At 36.6% G+C, this 27,335-nt stretch overlaps 1 protein-coding gene across 7 annotated transcripts; it reads right to left on the bottom strand.

The window, feature by feature from the left end:
* On the bottom strand, positions 1-27,316 carry BRD9 (bromodomain containing 9). Of its 7 annotated transcripts, none has more exons than XM_049823730.1 (18): positions 27,180-27,316; positions 26,389-26,609; positions 24,534-24,666; positions 22,765-22,825; positions 21,718-21,862; positions 17,520-17,630; positions 16,529-16,704; positions 14,296-14,424; positions 13,330-13,462; positions 10,890-10,965; positions 9,003-9,098; positions 8,098-8,230; positions 7,205-7,316; positions 5,561-5,599; positions 5,027-5,098; positions 3,538-3,640; positions 1,718-1,885; positions 1-970 (listed from the first exon to the last, which is right to left on the bottom strand). In XM_049823730.1, the coding sequence occupies exons 1-18, from the start codon at positions 27,250-27,252 to the stop codon at positions 870-872; spliced, it is 2,082 nt and encodes a 693-aa protein (XP_049679687.1). In that variant the 5' UTR covers positions 27,253-27,316; the 3' UTR covers positions 1-869. The 7 variants fall into 7 exon arrangements, with proteins under 7 accessions (XP_049679687.1, XP_049679688.1, XP_049679689.1 ...); XM_049823731.1 differs by having other exon boundaries at positions 14,296-14,385; XM_049823732.1 differs by having other exon boundaries at positions 16,529-16,644.
* Between the last annotated feature and the right edge of the window lie 19 nt (positions 27,317-27,335).

The following is a 27,335-nucleotide window of genomic DNA, read 5'->3' as shown; positions in this document are numbered from 1 at the left end:
TAAAGTGGTTTTGTATTTTTATTATTATTTACAAAATACTGTAAAATTCATATCTGTCCAGCTTGCACATATCAATGGTACAAAAGCCACCAGTTACATCAGTACTGAATTATAAAAGTTTTGTTTCAAAATTACTGAAAAGGACACCTTATCCAGTATTTTTTCCATCCAAGTAAATATACGAATCAAATTAAAAAATATAAGTATTGTATCATCTTTGTGTTTCAAGACACAAGGGATCACAAAACCATCCAACTTTTTTAGATCCAGGGTAGAATTCTCGTAGTGAGCATTTTAATGCAACTACCAACTATTGTTACTCTCAAATTAAGTATTCTCTAGAGTGATTAAAAAGATTTAAAAATATGGGGAAACAAAAACAACTTCTACAGGTTATTAGGGTTAGGAGATGGGAAATATAACGATCACAATTCATGCAGTTGGGTCACTGCTGAAATAAAATATTCCTCCTTGAAGACGTTCAAGTTAAGACCTAAACAGGACTGGTAGATAATTCTACTAGAAACACTTAATGACTGCTGCCATGATACTGGAAGGTTATAGCTTTTTAATTTTTATAAAATACAAATTTTTCTAGCACATTATTTGTTGGTTTTAAGTCACGATTCACACACCAGTAGACAATGATCTCCCTCAACAAACAAATCAAAAACAAGTTTTGGTACATTGCTAACAACATGATGTACTAAATAGGGTTTTTGTTGTTGTTGCTTAATCCAGCATATATGATAATACTATACAGGAATCCTCACAGAAAAAGAGGACAAAATTGAGGTTTCTGCCATAGACAAAAACTTTATAAAAACATAATACAATTAAAATACAAAATATATATAGTACATGTCAGATCAGTTAGTAGTGGCATTTGAGGTTTCTGGAGACTGAAGAAATTCATAGGGATCATGAACCATGTCTTGCTGTTCTCCAACACTCAGATGAGAGGGGCTTCCTGTAGAATACAGGAAAAAAAAATAATCAAAACCTTTAAAAGTACAGAAAAATAATGGAGATATATTTATATATAGGAACAGCATGATTATTTCACATGTTCCTTTCAGACTTTTAAAGCAAAACAGACATTTAAATGATATTTAAACAGGAGATTTTGGAAAAGAAGTTACGAGGTTCTTCAGTAATTTAGATACTTTTTTAGAAAGCAGTCATTATTCTATTACTCTGAGTTAAAAAAATTATACAAAATGTAATTGAGTATCATCCAACCAACATCTCCTACCATCTCAGAAATAGCACCAAATTGTTAAGGGGTATGTTACCCTATCATCCTGTCTTAGCACTGAATTTTACAGTTGGAAGACTATTGTAGACTCCCACCTGTTAGGTGCTGCATATGCCAAAGTAAAATAAACATTATCTACTCATCAGTATTTCTAACAGCATAAAATTCAAGTGCACATAGGGATTTGCCACTCAGTATCAGTTTACTTTGCAATTACTTCAATCATGCCTCATCAAAAAATAAGTAACTACAATTAGTGTTCTTAATTCTGCAGGTCAAAAGTATGCCTTCTTAGTTGCCTTTGCCACGCATATTTAAAAATTAAAACATGATCCTGTAGCCAGCACACTGTTTTATCAGAGTAGTTTCATGCAAAGATTTACATAAATCAAAATGTAAGTTTTACCAGTTTTAATTAGAGCAGAAGTATTGCAACTTCTGTGACACAAGTAACTTTACCAAGATGATGTTGGTCTCTTTCAGAGGTATTGGAAAGGGAACTCAAATTGGATGACGGCCGGGATCCCACTCTGTCAGCCTGAGCTTCATGAAGGTCCTGCAGCAGCTTAGTTGTTTCATCCAGATGTAAATGGTTATCATCATGATCAAGCTCCTTCTTCACTTTCCCTAAGGGCCACCAGTTACCAACCAAACCCCATAATTAGCACATGCAGATTGACTCATGAATTACAAAGTCACTATAAAAAAATTCTAAAATAAGTTAACACAAGTGTTGTCTATTACACAAATGATGTCAGCTTTGCACTTCTACAAGGCAACAGCTGCAGATCTGTTTTCAGTTTCAAGAAATGCATGTTGAAATGTATTTGGTGATACTGGACAGTGAAGGAGAGTGCCACAAGAAATGGCTGAAACTGAACTGACTCCCAGTACTTAAACAGCTATAAGAGCTTAATTTGTCTTCCTCATCTCTTAAACTTCAGACATGAAATAATGCATTTAGTTTGCAGGAGAGTAAGTCAGTAGAAAGATTACTTAAATATCTAACTTAAAATACAGTTAAAATAGAAGATGTAATTTATGGAGGTGAAGAAATCCCCATCACAGAAGGTTTTTAGAACAGTATCTTCTCCAGCAACACCGATTTTATAGTAAGCCAAATAAAATTGGAAAGAACTGCCAGTATTTGCCAACATATGCTGTTCTTACATCTGAAGACTTAAAAAAATTTCCCTCAACTTCAAGCTGGAAAATAAACTCTTTCCCTTCTCTTTGGGCTGTCTTCAATGCAGACCTTGCTAACTTTGCAAGAATTATAAGAAATAATGCCATAAACTCTCTCCGGAACCTACATTATCTAGAATTAGAATTATCTATGATTATTTACAGAAAGATCAAAAAAGAAAAATAGAAGCAGCTTTCAGTGGAGCAAGAAATTCATAGTAAGATTTATATGGCTAAACATTATCTCTAAAATGGATATTTACTAATTTTTTACTGAACTGCAATAAAATTAGTGTGTAACAGCATAATCAGAGCTTACAACTGCTTTTCAAAGATTCTGCACCTATGGGAGAAATCTATAGAAATGGTTTTTTTTCTTTAAGCTTTCAATAACCTCGGTTATGTTTTATAATAGACAGTTTGACATCTTTCACATTCTGAATTACAAGTATCTTAAACCATAAGCACTATTTATTTTTTTTTTTTGTGATGACATTTTTTAAGACATTTGACCAGCTCAGCAGCCGGCAGAAATGGGAACATTACTTCCTGTACTATTTAAAGGAGGATACCTATCAAAGATGTGTATTTGAAAGTACCCTAATACTTCTATACATCTGCCTTATTTGAAGGTAAAGTCTTTCCAACACCTATAGTTTCTTCTGCTTTTTGTTTTGGGACATTCTAAGTGGTGATATGACTGAGCTTCACAGACTTAACTACTTCCCAAGTTATTTCAAAAGACAGCATATGAAGCAGTAACATTTCTGAGACCAAGCTCCACAGTGAATGTTAAAATTTGCATTACTATGAACACATAAAAAACAAGCAAAGCTATCAAAATTGTGAAGTACAAATACTTTGGTTTCTTCAATGGTACAGGAAAAGTTAGCTTGGCTAGCACATGGATGTCTCAAAGGAAAAATAGACCAAGGTTTCATTTATCTTGTACCAGCCCTAGACTTTAACCCATGTCAAATGTAGATTTATTACTACTTTTTGAACACATTTTTATTCTTAGCAAATCCAGCTGTTACTTTGCCTAAATGGTACAACTAAACCGTAATTGATGTCTTGTATATTTAATTTCTTACCTAATGAACTTAACATAGAAATATCAAGAGATACATCGGAATATGGTTTCATAGACAGAAAGTCCAAGTCAGAAGTGTTACTGTCTCCAGCAGATTCTCCAACCTATTAAAATACAAGAAACAAAGACTAGCAATAGTGACAAGGTGTCATAACTTTTTAATGTTTAAGGTAAATGCATGAATCCATACTCTCAGAAGTGTGTACCACAACACTTGAGACTGGAGCATCCGTAACCATCTTGGCTAACCTGTGGCTCACAGGCAGCTCAAACATGGTTCCAGGACAGACTGGTCATATGAATAGCAAGGGATCTGCACGGCAGTCTAAGTATCTGTCATCTCATCATCCGGGACTGTTGAACCAACATTACCGAATCCTTTGGGGCTCAATTACATGCTCAACTCATCCCTGTCCCGTGGCAGAACCCTGGTGGGGTGAAGCATTATCAGTATCCCCCATCATGAACCACTCCCAGATCCTCTTTTCCCTCACCTTCTCAATGCAACACTGGCTTTATTAAAATTTTTAGTATGTGACTAATAAAACTAGTAAGGTGTGCTTCCCCCTACACAGCATCAGCTGGGGCTGGTCTCTCAAGTATTTTTTCTGTAAATTTGGATAATGAAATACAGCCTGCACTACAACAATTTCATTTTTTCCATACCTGTTGCAATACGGCTATGTAATGGCAAAAAATAAGACATCAAAGTAAAAGTCGTTAAGCTTCAAAACACATTCTAACAGAATTCTCTGAGGTTGCCTATTCCAGCAGGAAGAATAAGACATGCAGGTAAATACACAACCAGGTATTATCTTTTAGAAATATGAAAATGAAACTTAGCACTTTCATGAATTAACTTAACCAGACACCTTCTAGAGAGATACAAACCTTTCCACAAAATATAAGGAATATTTATAAAACTATAAATTTTATTAGTTGCTATAATGTAATCTATATAATTTTTATGTGAATTGCCATGGAATACAGTGTATATCTTCTGTTGTCACATATAATTTGCAAGATAAAACCTGTACCACTTAAAAAAAGATTTGATTAGTAACTGTGAAAGCGTAAGATGTGCATTATTTACCCCTACTTTCTAAAAGACATTTTCAATGGATGTGGTAAAACTGATAAATAGCACTGGGTTTTTTCCACTTTTACAGCAGACTGAACCTCAAATATTCATCAGCAGATCAAGTATCTTTCAGATTCCTAAGTGGTCTTCCTGTCTCTGAGATCTTAGTTATGCATGCTGAATTAAAGTAGAGAATACAGAACAACAGGACAAACAAAGCCACTAACTAAAACAGACTGAGTGTCAGAGAATCCTTTTTAAGTACTGAAAGCTTATTCTAGATACTTGAATCTTAATAATTTTAATCTTCTACCTCAGAACCTCAGAGCATGCAGCACGCACATCCTTGCACTGAAACAAAATGAATGTCTCAAGGCTTTTTTATTTTTTTAAACACAAATCACTTTACCATAATCTGTTTGGAAGAATCCGGACAGGTATTACGCAACTTGTGTTCTTCTTTTATGAGAACTGGCAGAACCTAAAGAACGAAATCATATTTTAGCTCTTAGCATTTCATAGCTTATACTTGTTTCCTAAGAATAGTCTTAACTCTATGTAATTTACTGGTTTACCATGATCAGATCCTAGGCCACCACAGAACACTATCATGTTTTGTGATGCTTGTATAGAACCTTTACACAAAAAATAAAGACTAGCTCTTCCCTAAAGGATGACCATATACATTTCTATAAACAATTTAGAACTAATCAGGACAGCCTCTTAGGACAGTGTCTTTAGGACTAACTAACAGTCTCTTCTTTATCATATACTCCCCTTACCAATCTTTTCTGTATTATTATATAGAACAGATGCACATTAAATAAAATTAGGGATCTGAATGTTGGAAGCCCAGAGGACATAACTTTCTCTATTTTAAATGACAAGACACTTTTTCCCGTGGGGAAAAAAACCAGACAGACTGAGTATCAGCATAACTTACTTTAACTTCATCCAGTGGTTTTACTGGGATGTTTCGCCTCTAGAAAGAAAGAATACTAACAATTAGTTGTATTCAACATAAGGGAGAGATCTCTCTTCTATAATTTCAAGTATATTCAAACACAAAATGAGAGACAGCTAACCTTTTCACATAGCTGTAGTGCAATTACAATGTAACAGTTGCTGTTTTGAAATATTTCAGTATTATGCATTTTAACTAATCTTTGAGTCCCCTTACACTGTTTCTTCTGCCCATGAATTTTATATTCAAGTGTGGTACTTTAGTCATTACTTCAGTAACTTCTGATTCCAAGTCATTTAAGGTTGCACTTTTAGAGCTATTCATCCTTACTCAAATGTAGCAGCCAAAAATACTCAAGCATAAAACACCGTGGAGCATCATCACTGAAACACATTTAACTGAACAAAATCTGTACATATCCACGTATGTCACAACTGAACAGCATTTCTAAGTGTAAATAGCCCATTAACCATTTGAAAGATATTAAGAAATTCTCATTTGGAACAGTATTCATAGAACAGGGTGCCAAAAAGGGAAAGGCACATTTTATTTTAAAGCTAAGTTCAATATGTTGTATACACACGTTTCTAAATGTAGAAGAATATTCAAAATACTGTTTTTGAACTTTCCAATTTTTTTTAATTAACCTTTACATTTCTTCCTGCTTCACATACAATCTTTTTCCAGTAGGGACTGGAAAAAAATACCCAGAAAATTCTGAAGGGTCCTCTGTATTTTTTCATTCCATTGTCTCCTTTTCCCCAAACATCACTTAGCCTTTTCTACTTCTAAGTCTGCAGAGATTATGCTAAATCTCATTCTTCCATGTCAGGAAGTCCGAGTACTTTCCATCCTCCCCCTGCCCCCCGCATCCCTTTCTTTATTCTTGAATCATTCAGAATGTCATGATTTTAAACAGCAGACAATTATTTCAAACTGAGAGGTTTTCAGAGTGCAGATAATATGAAACAAGATTTTGCAGTTTCTGGTAGTCTATTTTGTCTTGGGAATACAAAGATTCCTACTAGAATTATACACACTTCTGACAAAAATCTCTTCTCCAGTCTTAGTATGAATCTCCTCAGTAAAGTGCTTTTGGAAAGAAGTTAAAAGTTTTTCCTTCAGACATACTACATGAATTTAGAAGTTAGCACTGTTGGGTAACAGATAGCTGTACAGTGGTATTAATCTATTCTCCAACATTATTTTGATGTTCCAAATAATTAATCCTTCCACAAGGAATATATTTTGCACTTAAATTGAAAGCATTGCAATATAACTCAGAAGCAGATACATATCATGACATTGAGTGACAGGGCTGTCCAAACACCAATCAGTTGGTTGGCCCTTTCTCCCCACTGCTATCTTGCACCCCCCTGCCTCTTCCTTTCTGCAGTCACATAGTGAACCACATGGGAGAATTGATCTTGCTGAAGAGAAAGATTACTTGTCTGCTGATTAATTCCGTTTCTAATTTGGTTCACCTCATGGTTGCACGAACAGCTAAGCCTGCGCTGCTTAAACTGACAGTGGAACAAAGCATCTCATACTATGTTAAAAAACAGAAGCAGGCCCGTTCTTGTTTTGATGAACTTGTGACATTTCTGTGAATCAAGGACACACCTGCTTTAGCTGATAAATAGTTTTGGAATGATCTCCACTAGTGATCTGGTCCAGAAGATCATCTACTATTTTCTTGCTGTAATTTCCAGCGTCCTTCACAAATTCTTGTAAGCTAATAGGAATGGAGATATAAGCATTATAGAAAATGTTTACTTTTGTAAAAAATATTTCAACTTGTAATATGGTTTTCCCCAACTATGCTGCATTACACCCACATTTTCCTTATTCTTTTACTTTTTTATGCTTCTTCAGAAAAGTAATTAAGGCATTCAAGAAGGGTTGGTTGTTGGTTTTTTTTGTTTTGTTTTTTAAATGGAAGTAAGTGTACGTGCAATCTTGTTTTTCACAACTACCAGCAAATTTTCACTTGAACTATCATTGGTACTGGGTTTAAAAAAAGCACAGAGAAGCAAAAAGCTTGTGATTAATTCTTACCTTCCAAAATTAACAATTTAATGAAAAGTGGCATTTTCCTTTTCAAGTACTTCTGTTTAGAACCTCCTTGAAAAATATCACTGTGTTAAAGTCACTGAAATCTATTACTTGCATATCTAAACCTACTTACTGCTGGGTTTAAAGCAAAATGCTAAATCTTTAGCAACCTACAATATCCTGCGGTCAAAGGCCCTAATAGCAAGATCCATAACAGCCTTGCAATAAAACAAGGTAACTCAAAAGTGCGAATGGGAAAAAACCAAAACCAATAAACCAACCCCTCAAAAAACCCAACCAACCAGGATGAAAGCTAGCTTCAAGTTTTATAGTGAGTTATTTTTAAAATAAGTTTTAGAAAAAAATATCAGGATTTGGAGGCTCCTAGTTGACATTTGGTCCAAACTGCTTTTCATAAAATTGCGATGAGAAGTTAGGCCTCCTAATAAGGAAGCGCTTACCTTAAGGCACACTGTATCCCCGTTTCATCACCATATGCTGAGTACAAGAGTTCCACTTCATCTGATTTCAAATCATGAAATATAGAATTGTTTTGCATGGAAGGTGCTGTACTAGCACTTGTAAGAAAGGTTACTAGACAGGTAGAAGAAAGAGATGGCAAATGATTAACACAAGTGTAGAAGACGACTTGGGGGGGGGGGGGGTAGATTTTGTTTTCTGAAACAGATACAGAAAGTGCAGTGTATTTTTTCCTCCAACTGAAATCAAGAGCAATTATCTCAAGGACACTTCCAGACTCTAGAATCAGCGCAACTATTTTAACCATATAAATAAACGTACTTACGCTACTGGAAAATAAAGAACTAGTTAACCACCCCACTCCCACAAAAAAAAAAGATTCATCCCCCCACCTGCTTTTATATTTCTGCTTTTTGCAGACGCCTACTTCACTGTTGTTTGCCAGTCAGTTTCTGGCTAGCAGATTAAAAACGATGAAAAATGTCAATAATACTAGAAAAAAAAAATCCACAGTTTGTGAAATCCTTGTCATATGATACAAAAATGAAAATGACCAAAAGGTTCTTTTCTCAACTTTTAAGCGCAGTTGCTCAGGAAAAATTATTTCTTCCACTGAAAGGGGAGTACCACTATTGGAAAGCTTCTAGTGTGGCTATAGCACTAAGGCAAAACATTAATCCATAAACTCCTAAATAAGTTATGTTTAATAAGCAAAAAAATCAATTTAATTAAAACTGCATTCTGCTGTAAATGGAATAATTGTATATTACAGAAATAACCAAGTGAACTTTCTTTTGGAGACAGGTATAATCTGAAATTATTTTATATCAAGAAATGGCTCAAACATCTAATAACAGAAAGTTAAAACATATTCTTTGGCATTTACCTTTATTTCTTCGTTCATCTTTAAAGCCCAGTGTAGTGAAGCCAGGTAATAATTTGCTTGACAGTGAACTCAGATCCACTGGGTGAGTTTCTTCCTCTAATAATTTGATTTAAAAGAAGGTAATAATTTTTAGAAAAACTTTTAATGTTTAAAATTTATTTATGGTGAATATTTAGATTTTGCAATTTTAAAACAATGCAGTTACCATAAAGGCTAAATGTCTTTTAATCTGTACTTTAAAGATAGGTAGTGTAATTCAGGTTCTCCATTTAAATTTCAAATAGATGCTGTAAATATGTTTCCTTCTCTTATTCGCAAGATCTATGGCTTGCTTAGTTATTTCACTTTTAAAGTATACAGCAGCATCTGAAATTCTTTTACTAGCTGATTCACAAACATTCAAGATCCAGATATTATGAAGTGATAAAAGCAATTTCTTTTGTTGACTAAGTGGTAGTTTGTCTATAGAAAACCAGATACCATGTAAAGAACCTTGTTAAGATAATTACCATTATGGCTACAGCAATATTTCTTTCTTCTAAAGTTCTGAGAATTGCTTAATTAAAATGGCTCAAATAATTTGGAATATGCTTTTAAACTAAAAAAAAAATAAAAAAAATAAAAAAAATCCCAACAACATTTAGGACACTTCCAGTTATTTGAAATCTCTCTGGCTGTTCTGGAACCTAATAGTAATTACGCTTAATTACTGAACAACAGAAAACAAGTTTATCCCTAGAACCTTACTAGGATTAAAAAAACCCAAAACAACAAAAAACAAACTACAACAAAAATTCAGATTATACTAGTAGCTGTAAATTCAGTGTAACTAGTATTAACTACACAAACAATCAAAAAGATTCTGGAGCACAGAAACGTCAGGAAGCAGTACAGTACTTTACAACACACAGCAGAAGCTTGCTCTGCTCCCATTATCATCACTGTCTAAATTTTCAGTGGCATGATTTCAGATGTATTAAATCACATTAATTTTACTACTTTTTTCAAAAATAAGTAAGGGCATGATGGCAGCTGAGATGCTCAATTTCATTCCAGGAAAATTCCAAATGAAAATTTAGACAGTAATAGAGTTACAGGCTTGTATCTCCAAATCAAAAAAATCAACAGAAATGTGACTAGTCAAAAGGGTTCATGCTTTCATCAGAGCAACAATAGGTAAGCTGTGAATGAATTCCAATCTCAAAAGGTGCAGAGAAGGAAGTGCTAAATCAACATGACATACAGCAGCATAAGGACTATGACATTTCATTCATTACAAACTTTCAAAACTTCTGCATTTTGAGCTCAAAACTAAAACTGGAAAGCATAAGACAATATAAATATTGTATAGTACTAACACAAACAAAAACCCACAGAAAAGATCAAGGAACTAAAAACAATTAAGCAAAACCTAATTAACTTACAACTGAAATGTAGCTAATAATTTAAATTAGGAAATTAAGAAAGACAATTCTGAATTTACATCTGTGCACTGCACATTTACATAGGATTAAAGCACTTTCCTTCACCTTTTGTCTATTAGATTTTAACACTACAGGGTACTTGGAGCAAAAGCCTGTCTTCCAAGTTCTCTATAAAGTTGCAGCAATGTATAAGTGCTTACAAACAGATACTATTTTACCTTCTTACTGTTAGCATCAGTAGAAGAAGAGTGAAAATTTGAAAGGCAAAGAGAAACATCTTATACTGTTATATATAGCTGTTGGGAAAAACGGTTTGGGGAATAATTTAAAAAAACACCAAACAAGAAACAAACAAAAAAACCCTCATCTATACTACCCAAGATCTGTATGTACTGTTAAGAGTTCAAAATCTGCTAGAACATTGAACATTACAAACGCTTTCTTGAAAGATTATGGCATTTACCTTCTGCTTCTGGATCAGATGAATTTACTACACTAAATAATAAAGTTCCATCTCCATTTTTTTTCAGATAACCAATCTGTAAATAGAACCACAAAGATACAGAAGCAATCACTCAAAACAGTCCAAACTTAAGGAGTTGCTCACTTACACAGAAAACTATAAAAAGCATTTTTAGCTGTATTCAGATCCCAAACTCTGGTATTCCCTTTTTAATACAGAGAATCTTGGGTCACAGCTGTTTATCACCACCTAGCAAATGCTTCAGAACAGAAGACTTAGGAGTAAAAATTCGTATATCATATATACAACACCTTATTCATCTTCCTAATTCAGATCCAAAGTATTCATCCAAAACAAAAACAATTCCATTACAATTAGTATGGAGCCAGGTATTCTGACCGCCAAGCCTAGAACACACTTTCTTTTTAGAAGCAGAACTGCAACTCCTATCCACAATCTACCTCACTGTTTATTTTCAAATCTAGACGGAACTGCTTGTTTTCATATCTCACCCACAACTTTATCTAATTACAAGTACTTTTATGAACACGCTATCAAATTCTTAAAGAGGAAGAAGTGCTGTGACAGACCTAGCAGAACACAGAAACACAATGCTAAAAAGACAGCCAGAGATGTGAAAGACAATAGAACACACTAGGGTCTGTAAAGATAGAGCCAGAACTGATGCAACAAACTAAGCTGATGTCAGAAACTGACTACATGTGAATCATGCAAAAAAGATTGTAACTTCTCAGGAAAGATGGAAAATGAAAACTATGCTCTCCCTGAAGAAATACTAGTAAATACTTTCAAGTAAATTGAACAATAAACCTCTCCCCTATTTTGTTTTCTTCCCCTCTCTCTTAAAAAGTTTTAAACTCTCAATACATAAGGCCAAAGCTAATATTGGCATATAATAAAAACAGAGGTGACAAATGGTGGAAAAGGAATAAACAGGATCGATACCTTCAACTGATGGCAAAAGTTAACAACAGCTGAACTCTTAAGAATGTGTCAGTGTTACCTAGATTCAGTGGGATCTGCAGTGGGTTGTCTAGCTGATTAACAGCCTAGACAATTAAGAGCTGCACACCTAGAACAACTGTTTCTTGAACACTGCCAAACTGACTGCATCAGCATGAAAGGCCTTTTCAGTAAAGCTAGCACATAGGAAAAGATTGGTATTGCTTTAAAGGGTTTTTAAAAAGCCACCCTTACTTTGGAGGTCTCAAATAGCCTTCAATCCTAGCAAGTCTTCTAATTATCTAAAGAAAGAGAAATATACTGAAGAAGCTAAACCTTCTCCCACTGGTCTTTGAGGCTTTACTTCCTAACCCAGTTGAGCCTAATGTGACTGCATAACAAGGGCCATTGTCCAAGAAATAGACATTTAAGTTTGAAGACACAACTGCTACCACTAATGCTTCAAAGCAAGAGTTTCTTCTGCAACAGTTGTTAAAAAATAGGTGGAAAATGCAGGATGTAGCAACATCCTCATTTATTTTTGATTGCAGTGGTCACTAGAGTACATGACAGAATGAGAAATGATGACAAAGGTGGTCATAAGTCTCCACATGATGCAAGCAAAACAGAATAAACGTATGTCAACACAGGCCTGTAGCAAATGCCTGTAGCATTCAGTCCAACCCTAGCATGAAGTAACAAAGGAATCCAGTATTATCACATACCTAAGAAAAACACAGCCCGTAAACAGATCATGCTGAGGAAACTGCATTAACAGTATCACTGAGCTTTTCCTTCCAACTCTTGGAACAGCACAAAAAACAAACACATGGAAAAGCATCAGAATCACGATCAAGATGATCAAACCTGTGGTTAGCACTGTCCAAAATTCCAACATGGACAACCTACTGCTGTCTTCTCCTAGTCACTGAAAGACGTCTGTATTTTGTACGCACGCAACAACATGCTATAGCTGAACAGCTACTACTTGTAGGTACAAAACTACAAGAGGTTCTGGACTGCTCATTGAAAACAGTAATTTAACACTTAAAAAATTCCTGAATTCCTTAGGTTGGGGGCAGAAATCCTAATAACCCTTCAACCTATGCCAAAGTTTGCTTTTTCTGAGGTTGCAACAATAAAAATAGCATGATGCTATTTTAATCACTTTCAATGCTAAGGGTTGCAATTAAGGAAGCCAGATTCAAGACTGAGCAACATTTCACTGTTTTCTGCAAGTGAATTTCTAAAGAAGTTCAACACACCATACAACTTGAGATCCATTTAGGACACCCTACAATGGGCTTCAGTGGGAACTAAACGATAAGACAACTATCACATTGGTATTCCACACAAAGCATACATCCTAAATGTTAGTCTCAGAAAACATTAATACTGAAGCCTATTTCCTAACATGAGACAAAGCATTCAATAGTCAGACACAAAATGGAATTGTGAACTTTGTTGTGCAGTAGACCTTGCTGTTGGGTAGATATCGATTGATCCTATCCCGAGCTTCATCTGCTGCATGTTCCACTAGTGCCAGGACATGTTCTTCAGCGGTGCTATCTGTCAGGCTGCACGCATTTCCCTCAGGTTCAAATATGCAACTAAGAAAGAGAAGAGGAGTAGCTGTAGAAATTAAAAGCTAAAACAAAACAAAGGGCTGATTCTGGGTTTGTTAAATAGAACCACCAGTCCCACTCCTCTCCCAGTGTCAGTCTAATTTAGCATTTAAGTGGAATTATAATCGTATTATGAAACTGAAGTTTTGCAGCAGAAGCTGAAAACTACCAAACTTCAAAAATTTAATTGTTTCTGTACCTTGATGAAAGTAAAGGAAATATTACAAAACAGAGATTGGGAGTAAAATTGCATTAATACAAGGTGAATGCTGTATGTGTCCTTAGTCTCCCACATGCGTGAATATGGTATTTTCACAAATTCCAAATAGAAAAATGCAGAAAAGAAATTACATGATGAAGGAACGGAGACTGTGTAACTGATGTGAGAAAAAAACCCCAACAGGCTGCATTTATGAGTATTATGTCATTTAGTTGCTTGTAGAAGTAGGACACTGCTCCCAGTCTAACAGGGAGTCCTTTAATTCCTATGTTTGTTAATATTGGCAATTAGTATTCGTAATCAGTATCAATCATGCCATTCCTTCTTATTTAAATTACAGAATTTAACATTTATCTTTCAGTATATCCCTTTTCATTAAAGCACCAAAACAGTAAAAACATAACAAACAAGCATACCTAAGATGGAACAGGACATATCTTAGCTATTACAGAAAATCAGAGAAAGGTAGTATTATAAGGGGAAGTGCGAAGATATCATAGGACATGGCAGTCTTCATTATATTATATATTTAAAATAAACTTTGTACATCAAAATCTTTCAGGGCATTATATGGACATTAGACACTAGGGCCAAACACCTTAGGTACTGGGTAGAGCATCTCCTCACACCAAATCCATTTCTCTCTCGTGGGTTATCTTCTTCCATTTGCTTAGCTAAGAATTTCTCTCTGTATAGAGATTCAGATCCGATACACAAGAAAGTTTTGCTATTAAAGACAATAAAAAGATCACAGGATCATACTATTATGAGACAAATGTGTTACACGATTTTTGTTTCATTGAAACTTTAAGAAAGGGTGTACACAGCAGGAAACTCCTCAACAACTGACACTTTCTATCACACTCTACAGAATACTTCATGGACAAGAATTTTGCAAGAATGTTCAGAGTGTTGTGACATCCTGGACAAAATTTTCAAAAACTACTTAGATATTAGGATGTCCAAGTGATCAAGTCACTTTTTAAACTACAGTATAGAGGTCTAAACTGCTTTAATACTTTGCAAACATTGACTTCAGCTCCTTCTCTGTTTTTAACTGTGAAATACGAAGGCAAAAGTATCTGCTGTTAGGTTTGATTCTCCCCCCAAAGCTCTTATTGTACATCAAAAAGAATAACATCTATCCTACTGATGCCAAAATACAAGTGTTTAAAAGGTCAAGTTAATTAGAAAAAACAAATTCCAACCACTACAGTTACATAAACACTGAAAAGAACAGGAAAGTAAATTTATACCACAACTGATTGTAAGGAAACTGGTATCAGGATAAAATTAAAGGTCAGTTCTTTTTAACTATCTGAACTGTATGTTAAGGTAGATATTAAAGACAGAGCAATACTATATTGCTTGGCAGTCTCAATTTCTTGCTCTGTTAGCTATCTGTATTTGAAGATGAGTACAGGAAAAGCAGCCAAGTACAAAGTTACTCCTGTAATGGAGTGTATGTAAAAATTAATTAGAAGAGAAAATCTATTATTCTGGGCACCATACAAACCAAATCATCATCTTTTTAAAAAACCAACCAAACAAAACCCAAACCACCTCCCCCCAAATCAAGTCTTGTTTACAGAAAAGTACCTTCAGTTAATTCCTATACACAATCCATTAAACAAAGAACAAATTGCACCTTGATAACTCTCCATGATACAGCAACAGACATGTTTCTGCATGCTGACATTAGAATAGTTCCAGCCAAAAAAATTACTCAGCTTAAAATTGCTTTTGAAGATACATGTTGCAGTCTCCTATTTCCACAAAACAACTACATTAAAATACTACTACTTCCATCAGACATTAAGCAGGATTACAAAAATGCTTGAACTGTAACAAGAAAAATGTGGCTGATTAGAACTCTAACGTTCACTTTTAACAAAAATGAGAGAGCATGAACTTGGAATAACAAGTTACATTTCACTTTTTTACTTTGGATGTTTAAGAAAGAAGCCTGCAGAACATATCTACATGATCAGATTATTTAAGATATGCCTAGTAATGCTCTTAGTTTTATTTTCATAAAATTCCACTTGGTATAATGCCTTACAATTTAAATTCACCATCTGTCCTAGGATGTCTATGTAAGTACACTGAACAACACACTTTGCTTGTAAATCACACGTTTCTGCTAAAAACTCCTCATAAAATAGAAAATAAAACCCTTTAGTTAGGCTAAAATTAGATTTTAACTATAAAAACATGACTTTGCGACACAGGGGTGCCTATTAGCTGGAAGACAGCTATTGCACTAGCAGTGTATTTTATGAAGACGCTTAGTAAGATTTCATTGGGAAGATGTTATCATCTGCTCCAGAAATAATCTCCTGTATCTCTACAACCTTCCAGGTAAGTCTAAAGTTAAATAAAATCATTTACTGATCTGGGGCCACTCTGCCTCCCAGAAAGATCCTGTTAGGTTTTGATACAGTCAATCACTTTACAAAAAAGGACAAGATGCAAAAGGTATTTGTAGCGATGTTAAAAATGAAAGTACATTTCAAAGCATCGTGAGAAGAAACTCTCATTATTTAACATAGATATAAGTAAGGATAAAAATAGCTATATATACTTTAACTGTAAGTGTTTTAAAAGAACATGCAGTGATTCTTTGAACTGTTTGCTTCAAGTTGGGAATCACTGGGTTATTAAACTAGTTCTATAAATAAACAAACATATAAAATACAATAAAATTGCCTATTTATCCTATTGACCACAAGGAGAAAGGCTGAAAAGATGTTTTTTGCTCAATTCTTTGCTGCTGTCTAATATTACAAAAGCTGCAACAAACCAGTAAGCATGCCCATTAAAACCTTTACCTAATAACTTCTTTATTTTGCTTTTTGGATTTCTTGGTAGTCTCTGCTTGTACAGGAACAACTTCAGGGACAGGTTCCTCAACTGCTGTGTCTTCATCACCCAAAAGAGCTGCCTGCTGAGAAAAATCCATGTCCTGCATAAACGACATGCTGCGCTTCAAAGCTAACAGCCGTTCCTAGAATCAGAAAGGACAGAGCGGCAGGGACTTAACCTTTCCCTCATAGCCAAGATGCTATGATAATGGGATGGGATGGGAATGGCCATGGCCTTATTTTGTTCTTAATGCCTCGTTTCCAATGGCGATGCAACATGATTTGGTCATGGTAGCATGGCATCAGAATTTCTGCAGCCCAACTATCAAGAGAGAAACAAACAAACAAACAAAACTGCATATGCAAAGACAACTGCCTATTTTACACAAAACTTACCATAACTGCAACACATGCACACGTGCACACACACACATGCACACACACAGAGCAGCTTACCAAAATAACTTAATTTTACAAGCCAACAACTGTATGAGTAAAAAGTGTTTGCATGCACACATCTGTGAAACCCCTGAAACCTCCCCTACACCCACCACCCTAAAAACAAACAAACAAAAAAAAACCAACTTTTTTTGTTTATGCAGAAATAAAACTTAAAAGAGATCTTGTTTTCAAAGTTTCAACCAGAAGCAGTGTTTTACAGTTTGGTTTTAGAAACACAGATCTTAATTGCTTCCACTGAGGCCGGTGGAAAAAGCTCCTACAGACTTCAGTGGTGCAGATAAAGTTGAGAAATAAGGGTATGGTTACAACAAGAATGCTATCAAGCCCTTAAATACAGCAGCACTAACAGGCACTGCTATAATTAATCACAGATGGACGAAATAACATTTATCATTGTTATTAATTATGTTCCTTTTAAGTATGACAACACACCACCCCACACCACCCCCACCCCCCCTGAAGAGTTTCTGCTTTTTGTTTTTAATAGTTCTCTTACTTTGCTCATCATCTTAAAGCCCGTGTGCAGTATCTTCTTGGCTAGCTTGTAGTAAACAGTATCTGGTCTGTTGTAAGTCATTGCATTATCACACATCAGTTTAAAATCTGCCTGTAAAATACAAAACAAAAGAACTGTTGAAATTTTTAATTCCTTTGTTAAATGACTGGAAGATACCAATCCATCACAGCAGCTCTGTGAAGAACACAGCAATATTTTAGCAGCAGGTTCATGGAGTAAAAACAAGCCAAAAGGTCACACAGAATTGCAAAGGTTTGAGCCCTTTTTGCTTCAAGATGCTCACTTTTGTTTGGAATTGGCTTTTTGGTTATAAAAAAAACCCAAACCACACAACTTTTCCCTGAATGCCAGATGTAACATTTTCTCCTTATGCAAATGGACCAAAGAGAAGAAATGGAGAAATTAATAGGACTAAGGTACCAAGGTAAGTACTTTTTAGTGTTTTTCCCACCTTCTAAATCAGAACGGACTCGAGAAATACAATGACATCAGAAAGATACAAAGTGTCTTACATATATTTTTAATTCTAGTAATTTGACCGCTTCTTCAGTCGCTTGCACTAAAACAAAAAAAAAAAAAGAAAACTTCAAAGCATAAGAAACAGTCTTCTAGATGCTCATCGCATTCAACAAAAAACCATAACAGCCAAGCCTGATTTTGTCTTCTCCTTTGAATGGTTATCTGTCACACATAATTTCAAGCAATTTTTACTGATGCAAGTTGTATTGGGTTTGCGTGGCAAGGTTCTAGTAGACAGGGGTTTACAGGGGTGGCTTCTGTGAGAAACTGCTAGAAGCTTCCCCTATGCCTGACAGAGCCAAGACCAGCCAGCTCTAAGACGGACCCGCCACTGGCCAAGGCTGAGCCCATCAGCAACAGCGGTAGCGCCTCTGGGAGAACATATTTAAGAAGGGAAAAAAAGTTGCTGTGGCACAGAAACGGCAGCCGGAGAGAGGAGTGAGAACATGTAAGAGAAACAGCCCTGCAGACCCCCAGGTCAGTGCAGAAGGAGGGGGAGGAGATGCTCCAGGCGCCGGAGCAAAGATTCCCCTGCAGCCCATGGTGATGAAGACCACGGTGAGGCAGGCTGTCCCCCTGCAGCCCAGGGAGGTCCACGGCAGAGCAGATCTCCACCTGCAGCCCGGGGAGGACCCCACGCTGGAGCAGGTGGGTGCCTGAAGGAGGCTGTGACCCCGTGGGAAGCCCGCGCTGGAGCAGGCTCCTGGCAGAACCTGCGGATCTGTGGAGAGAGGAGCCCACGCTGGAGCAGGTTTTCTGGCAGGACTTGTGACCCTGTTGGGAGCCCACGCCAGAGCAGGGTGTTCCTGAAGGACCGCAGCCCATGGAAGGGACCCACGCTGGAGCAGTTCGTGAAGAACCGCAGCTTGTAGGAAGGACCCATGCTGGAGAAGTTCATGGAGGACTGTCTCCCATGGGAGGGACCCCACGCTGGAGCAGGTGAAAAGAGTGATGAGTCCTGCCCCTGAAGAGGATGAAGCGGCAGAGACGTGTGATGAACTGACCGTAACCCCCGTTCCCCATCCCTCTGTGACACTGTGTGGGGTAGGTAGAGAATCCAGGAGTGAAGTTGTGCCCGGGAAGAAGGGAGGCGTGGAGGGAAGGTGTTTTGAGCTTTGTTTTTATTTCTCATTATCCTACTCCGGTTGATTGGCAATAAATTGAGTTAATTTTCCCCAAGTTGAGCCTGGTTTGCCCGTGACAGTAATTGGTTGAGTGATCTCTCCCTGTCCTTATCTCAACCCACGAGGCCTCTGTTATATTTTCTCTCCCCTGTCCAGCTGAGGCAGGGGAGTGACAGAATGGCTTTGGTGGGTACCTGGTGTCCCAAAACAAAGGTGCAACACGGTCCACTGTAAACAGAACCAAAAAAATTTTGTTGCAGATTGTAAAAGCTTTTTCTAGGGTGCCTTTTCTCTAGTCACGTGCTACTGATCTGTAGAGTAAAGCATAGAAAGCATTATTAGAAGCTCTACGAAACACTGAATTAAGATTACATTATTATATGCCTCCGAAAATTTCTGAAGTTAGCAAATCAATAATCAAGATTCATGCAGTAGTCTTTCCGGGCACTTCAGAAATTCGACCCTAACAAATTAAAGTGGCACCTGATTTAAGAATGTATTTTTATCTCTCAGTAACTTTTCAATATTTAAATGACAATTGTTCAAGCAATTAGGTTTCACTTATTCTGTAGACACAAATGCAGATGTTTTTTGTGCATGAGTCCACTATATTTGATGACGACTTGACCATGTGCAAAAGTGTATGCAAACAGAATGGTATGCTTTTTGAAAAGTTAACCCATTGAGTTTACAGATCAGTGAACAGATTTCCTGAGACAAAGATTTTTGAAGGTTACTATTGTGGTTGGACATAAAAGTCTTTCTAAAACTTTCTCTGGCACCCAACAATTACAAAAAATAACCTTGCCTGTTACTGATCAGATTCTGTAACAACAAAAAATTGTTTTATTTCCTGTTTCCATATAGGGGTGTCAGAGCAGTGCTCTCCTAATCATTTAGTAGTTGTCATCAAGCCCATATAAGCAAGTAGGTGAATAGAGTCTGTGACTTTCTATGGCATTTAAGTCATCTGACTTCACTTAAAGACACCATCACAAAAACAGAAATTGAGAAGGTGACATGGAGGAACAAACTATGAGCCAAAAAGCAGATGAAGACCACGTGAGCTATACATCTAGCGATGGCCTTTGAAGTGCTGCAGAAAAGTACAGAGAAGAGTCTTTTGCTTACCCAACTTTGAAGTAGACCCTTTTTTCAGCAGCAAAACTGATGAGTCTCCTACAGCAATTTCCCCTCTTATAAATGCAGAAAATGGTTCTTGTGGATTCTAGTCTTAGATTATTTATTGGCTTGTGACTAGCCTCAGCTGATTATAATAGATATATCAGAAATGAAGGATAATTGTTGGAGCAGGCCTGGTTTTATAGGTCAAAACCCTATAGACTTCATTTCTGTATTACACAGAATTACAAAGGCATAAGCATAACCAGGTACACTCATATATCTAGAGAGGGAGTCCAACCTCTATGTCACTATAAGCTGGAGACTTCTAGCAACTGCTAGATGCTCTGAGGAGCAATAAATAGAAACCAAGTCCTTCATAAAAAAAAAAAGAATCTGTCGGTCTAAACAGTACTGCAATTTTCTTTCCTTTTTTTTTTTAGGTTGCTATCCCACCAGTTTCAATATTGCAACCTTGCCTGTAACTAGAGGCACAGAGCTCCCATTCAAACTTCCTTTTTAAGTTGCTGAATAAGACTATCCAGTGAGCCAACAGAATTTAGAGACCTGAAGGCATTGCCGATGGCAATGCTATTATGAATCCTGCTTTACTATTTCCTGTAAATCTCTATACCTTTTTCAAAAAATAAAGCATACATAACAAAACAGTAATCTCTGTCAAAGCACCTATAAAAAATAAAAGCCATTCTTTGCTCACCTTGCTGGACCTTTCAAAAGAAGAAATTAACCCTGAGAAGCAAGCCAATCCTCTCTGCCAAGTCTGTTGTTATATCAACACCACTCTAGAAAACAGTAATACTGAAGGCAGCTAATAGAACTTCATGAATCAGTTAAAGAAAACTCCTTTCCTTCCAGGAGCTGGCAATACCATGAAAAGATTTCTTACTGCACTGTCTGTAAAACCACAATGCATCCTGTAAAGTATTACAGCAATAGCAATACACAAAATAGCCAAGTCAAGTTGCCAATAAACTTGCCAAGTAGGTTTCTGCCAAAAGACCATTCCAAATGAAGTTATACGGAAAACAGGATAATTAAAGATTAAAAAAAAAAAAAAAAAAAAAGTGGTTGAAGAACCTGGAATTCTACCTAAGTCTTCCTGATAGTCTTACTCCTGTTTATGTCTAGCAGCATGAATTCCATAGAACTTTAGAGCATGTTCTTGGTTTCCACAGTAATCTGTAGTAGATCGTAGTAGAATCTGACAAATACAGAGCTTCCACAGTGAAAAACAAAGCAAGAAACCCATTCTACCACACAGAACATACAAAAGTGCTCAGTTCTGAAAAAATGCACATCAAAATAATAAATGTAAGAAAGGCTTCTATAGTTAAAAGGAATCTTGTTTCTTACTAAACAGTTCTGAAATAACTAAATATGTATTAATTCACCTTGAATTCAGTGACTGATTTGTATTCATTCGCTGCAATTTTTTCCTTCATCGTACCAAAATCCATGGGGTGCTTTATTATCATGGAATATCCTGGAGCAATGGCATCCGTGACTGGAAAAGCAAAAAACCCATGAGGATCTTTCCTAAAAATAAAAACAATACATTTAGATTTATATCAGCAAACAAAATTATCATTGTTTTTATACCACATTCATGGTATAAAAAGAATAGCACTACTTAAAAAGAAAAAACACTAAACGCACTCTCATAAAACAGAAGCACATTTGAAAAATTTCCTCATACAGGAGAGAATTTTGATTATGCATATGTAGACTTTCTGAAAGAGACTCAGCTAGTTCTTGAATTACGTAATTATTTCTTGTATGCATTCTGTGTCTCTATCTACACTTCAAATGGGTCTTTTGGCTTCACTGAGTAATAACCACTTCAATTCTTCTTGTTCATGAGGTCCTCTAACAATAACTACAGTGTTTAATATTTTCAAATTAGTTCCAAATTCAGCTTATTGCTATGTAATAAAAAAGGAAAATTAATTTATTTTTTTTAAAAAAACATGAGGTACAGCGTTAACAATCTTATGGAAAACAATAAAATAAAAAGCCTCTCCAAATTAAGAGGATTATGAAGTAAGCAGGCATAAACTTGCTTTGGTATCCGACAGAGGACACAGAATAAAACAAAATTCCATGAGAACAGTCCAATCTTTTAAACTATTAAAATTCAGAACTGTTTTTTAATTCAGAAATTAAGTCATTAGTATTTAATAAATTTATAATGGCAACGTACCCCTTGCCCAAAACACTTCCCCACCAAAAGCTAGAACTGCATAGTTGGTAATAACTTTCCTCAACTAACCTTTAAAAACTACCAGGTCTGACATGGTTACAAAGGTTACCAAACATACTACAGCCAGTCTTTAGGCACTATTTTCAAACAGAAAACCAGGATAAGAAGTTGTAAAGTAACACATACAAATATGCACTAGAATCTGTTGACACAGCTGTAGATACAAGATGCTCAATACCTCTGAAGCTGGCGAAGGAAGTGTTCTAGTAACTGCTGGATCGGTGTGCTCTCATTTTCAGCTGCAGTTTGAGATAGAAACACAGGTAAGTGCAATGAAACAGAATGTAGATGTATTTATTCATTTTAAAAGATAATTAACAGACAGAAAAAGCTTAACTACAAGTACAGCTTGTACTGATCTGAAGGTCAATGAGACATGGATTTCAAAGCAGAAGCACATCAGATTTCTAAGCATACAGTAACTATTTCTTCTCCTTTACTACTTACTGAGTTTTAATCACATTAGAAACTAGTAGGTGTTAAATCAGATGTAATGCTAAGTCTAGTAGTTGTAAGAAAATGTATTAACAAGGTGCAAGTAAGGTGTTACGTATTTTTACAGGAAAAGTGCAACTTGGTTCCTCATATACTGCAGCTGGGAAATCCATGTTCTTGCAACATGTTATCCATTCAATTTTAATGGTTTCTTTACCATAACACCCATGCAATTAGCTTCTCTGAATCTTTTCAGTCAAAAAGAAGAGTGACAAATAGATGCAGATTTTTACCAAGAGAGGTACTGATTATGATTTCACTTCCGGTACAGATTAAACAATAAACACTACATGTTTATTACCTGTTCCATGCACATACATCAGAAAGACTAGCTTTAATGTGAAGTTTGAAAAACTAAAGCAGGAGCATGCTGAAATCTAGAATTAAAACTCCAACTCTTCAACATGATAATGCAGAGACATTTCCGTTCTTAACCAGAAGAGGTAAGGTAATTTGTATGCTTTTGAACGACATTTCCCAAGCAGATGACAATATAAGCCTTGTCCATATAAAGAGCAGGTTTTAGCTTGCCAGTTTTTCAAGGCTCCAGAGACCTGTAGCTTTCACCAGAAAATTTCAGTTACCCCTATCAGGTCACCTTGACAGCTGATGGACACCACTCCTTAATTTAATGGGCAGTCATAATTAGAAAATTCCTCAATACGTTACTTGACCAGTCAATGGGCAGTGTTCCAAAGACCCAACTTTTTGCTACTAAGTTCCTTTTCCAGGCATATGTGTGGTGAGATCGTGATGTATTTGAAAATTCTTGTAAGTATAAGTTTCCACTGGATAATGTTGAGATTTAACTATCAAGCAATGGCTACAGGCAGAGAAAGCATGACAAAATCTGAAGGGATTAAAAATGCAGAAGTTGCCACACACAACTGGTAAGTATTTTGGCTGGTGATGAGAATTAAAGATTGGTAAATGAAAACTGGGGGGACTACGGTCTTTAGAATCACCCTATCACAACTTACTGCCATACTTCTGATGAAAACAGAGATACTAAAATTAAAATTCCACATAGGTTATAAAAAAAGACCATAACAACAGCTAAGCAGTCTCTGCAAGATTCTTTTCTCTTGAACCGAGCAAAACTTTGTTTCAGACATGCTGACCATTGTTCTGTAAATGCTAAGGAAAAGGAATTAGGTGAACACTACGCACAGTAATACTTTTATACTAGCTTTATTCTGCCAATTAACAGAAGCCAAAGACAGATGTCCTTGGCAAGTTCAGTCACATGAAAACAAACATACTAAAACCCAAAAGCACCAAGAGGAATATTGACTTTTCAGATAGCAGAAAGTTCTGAATGTTGGAAAAAATAAGGTCTCTAGATTTCAGCAAATCCTCATGGAAATTTTACATTTTGGTACCTTTGACAAAAGCTTTGTTGTACGTGCTTTTAGAAACACCCAAGGTGATTTAATTTTTCATATTGCTCACCTGGCTGAGTTCTGCATGCTCTGACAGGACGATCTGGAGGAGGTTCAACCTCCACTTTTTTCCCAGGATCAAAGTCATCAGTTTCTCCTTCAGTGTCACACTGTTCCTTCTCCCTTTTCCTCTTTTTCTCTTCCTAGCACAGCAGGAAGAAGACAGATTTCTGAAGAACGTACTTGAAATATGCAATCCCACATACCAAAAGGTAAGAGACAGTGATTTTTCATTGGAATACTCATTCTATATCTGAGCCATAATATGGTTTAAACAATAGTGCATGCATTTGCACTGTCACATTTTCAATTTTCTTCTCCAATTAAAACTAATACAGTTCAGCTTTTGCTTCTTTGTATTCAATATACTATCGTTCTATCATTAGTTACTGTACTTTTACTGAAAAGAATGTTAAACGCTGAAGCTATTTTTTTATATATATATATATAGCATGATAATAAGCTACACCAGAGACTGAAGGAAATTAATTTACTATTCAGTAAAAATCAGTCTGTAGCTCTGCTTTGATCAATGTGTTTTTGTTGTTTGGTGCATTAAACAGGAGTCAATAAAGTAAGCCATCTACAAAAGAACTTTAAGAAATGCTTTGTAACAGTGGTGGCAATTAATGATCTCTTCCTGAGCTTCAAAGCAAAGGCATGCCTGAGTCACTCCTATAATCTCACAGTCATTATTCATGTTTGCACAGAAAAGCATACTTCCATTAACTTTGTTCAGACTACAGTTTTGTTACTTATCTATTCGTTAGCTTCTCTTGCATGCACTAATAATGAAGTTCTGGGGGAAAAAAATCCACCCCACCCCCAATTTAGCAAAGGCAAAACAAATAATTTGATTTGATGCTGCAAGATCTTCTATTAAAGACAGCTGGTTTGCTACATTTCAAGTCACAGCCATACTCTTAACTGAAACATTTAAAATGTTTGTACGAAGAAAATTTTCCTTGTATTTAAGAGCTTCTGAAAAATCTTACAAGATATATCACTTTCACATAATACAAGCCTAACAAATAAATCAATTCAAAATGACAGATGTTAGCCATACACATATATATATAAAGTAGTACCAAAAAACTGTCATAGGAGAATAGCAAACCTTACACGTCAGAAGAGAATTAAAAAGCAGAGAGATCAGAGAATCATTAGTACAGAAAAGAAATACCATTACAATGAAGCCGTACAGGTAACTGTACCGTCGTCTTCTTGCTGATTTCAACCTAACTCCTAAAGGTTCAGCACAGACAACTAAGGTGATCATACCATTTGCTACTAACAAAGCTGCAAAGCCTAGCCTGCAGGTTATTCTAAACAAGAGACAACAAGACTATTGTACCACAGTACTCAACAGATCAGATTTCAGAAAGCTGTTTTGAGTAAACATATCAATTTCAATGTCCAATAACTTGGCATATCTCAGGAACAGAAATGCGATCTAGATTTATTTGAAAAGCTGAAATACCCTCCTCAAAAGGGTAGCAAAACATGTTTCTGACCTCGCTGAAATACAAAACATCCAACTTAAAACCAGAACTACTCATACTTACAGACAAAGCAAATGAATAAGACAAACAAGCAGTTACAAGAAACGAGCTTTTACTTTGTTCAAAAAAAATAATCACAGGGATATCTCTTTTTAATGGGAGAAATACACCAAGATACACATAGGGGTTTTCCACATTTGGTGAAGGGCTGTCTCCAAACAATAAGCTTCTTGTAACAGTGATTTTAAAAAAAAAAAAAAAAAAAAAAGAAAAAAAGGTTCTGATACTCCACACCAGATTTTAGATCTGATAAGCAAGCATGAAGAAGACCGGTATGTCTGAATTCTAAAAATCACAGTTTACCTTTCTCTTTCTTCTTTCCTCATCATCTAGATGCTTTTCTTTTTCCTTCTCAGACTTTTTTTTCTTTTTTTTCTTCTTTTCTTTATGTCGTTCTCGCTCATGATCTGATCTGTCATCATAGTAACTAGAATCATGCCCTGACCCAGAAAGTTCAGTCACTTCACTTCCTCCGACTTTAAGCACCAGCTTTAAAGGTTTTTCCAAAGGCTTATCCACATAATCTAAAATTAAAAAGTAAAACATGTCACGGACGCACACGGAAGCGATAACAAACGGCAGTTATTGCTGCACCTTCTAGAAGTACTACAACATGCTGCAGGTTGAATATATACGCAATACCTTTGGAGAGAAAAATAGCAGCCAGGGCTAACAAACCCCTGTTAAGAAACAGTCGTTCAGCACATTTTGCATCATGCTTTTCCACAGACCCGCAGGTGTGGAGCAAGGAACTGCAGTAAGGAGGAGCTAACTCCTCGCCTTTCCCGGAAAACGCTCCCGAGATCCTTGTCAGAGGAAGGTGAAACCCAAGCACCACCCGACCAAGGGCAGAGACCGGCATCCCTCGCCGACAGCCGCAGGAACCACCAAGACCGCTCGGTCTCAAACCCCACCACCACCACCACCGCCGCCCAGCCCCAGGCCCCTCCGAAGCCGCCTTCGCCCGGCCCCGGCCGCCGCCCTCCTCCCTCAGGCCGCCGCCCGCCTCGCCTCCCCCGCTGACAGGAGCTTCGCTCCCCTTCGCGCCGCCTCCGTCCGCCTCTATCGTCCCGTCCCCCCCCCCCAGTTCTTACCGCTGTAGGCGGTGGCGGAGGCCGAGCGCCATTCCGCCTTCTCCGCTTTGTGTTTCTTGTGCTTCTTCCCCATGGCGCAGCCGGCCCCCACCAGCCACCGCCTTCCCCTCAGCGGAAGCGTTCGGGGTGGACGCGGTTCCTTCCGCTCCGCCACGG

Source organism: Accipiter gentilis, chromosome 20 (assembly GCF_929443795.1).
Source record: "Accipiter gentilis chromosome 20, bAccGen1.1, whole genome shotgun sequence".
Taxonomy (NCBI): Eukaryota; Metazoa; Chordata; class Aves; order Accipitriformes; family Accipitridae; genus Astur; species Astur gentilis.
The sequence above is the reverse complement of the archived record's forward strand: the minus strand, read 5'-3'. Positions and strand labels throughout refer to the sequence as shown.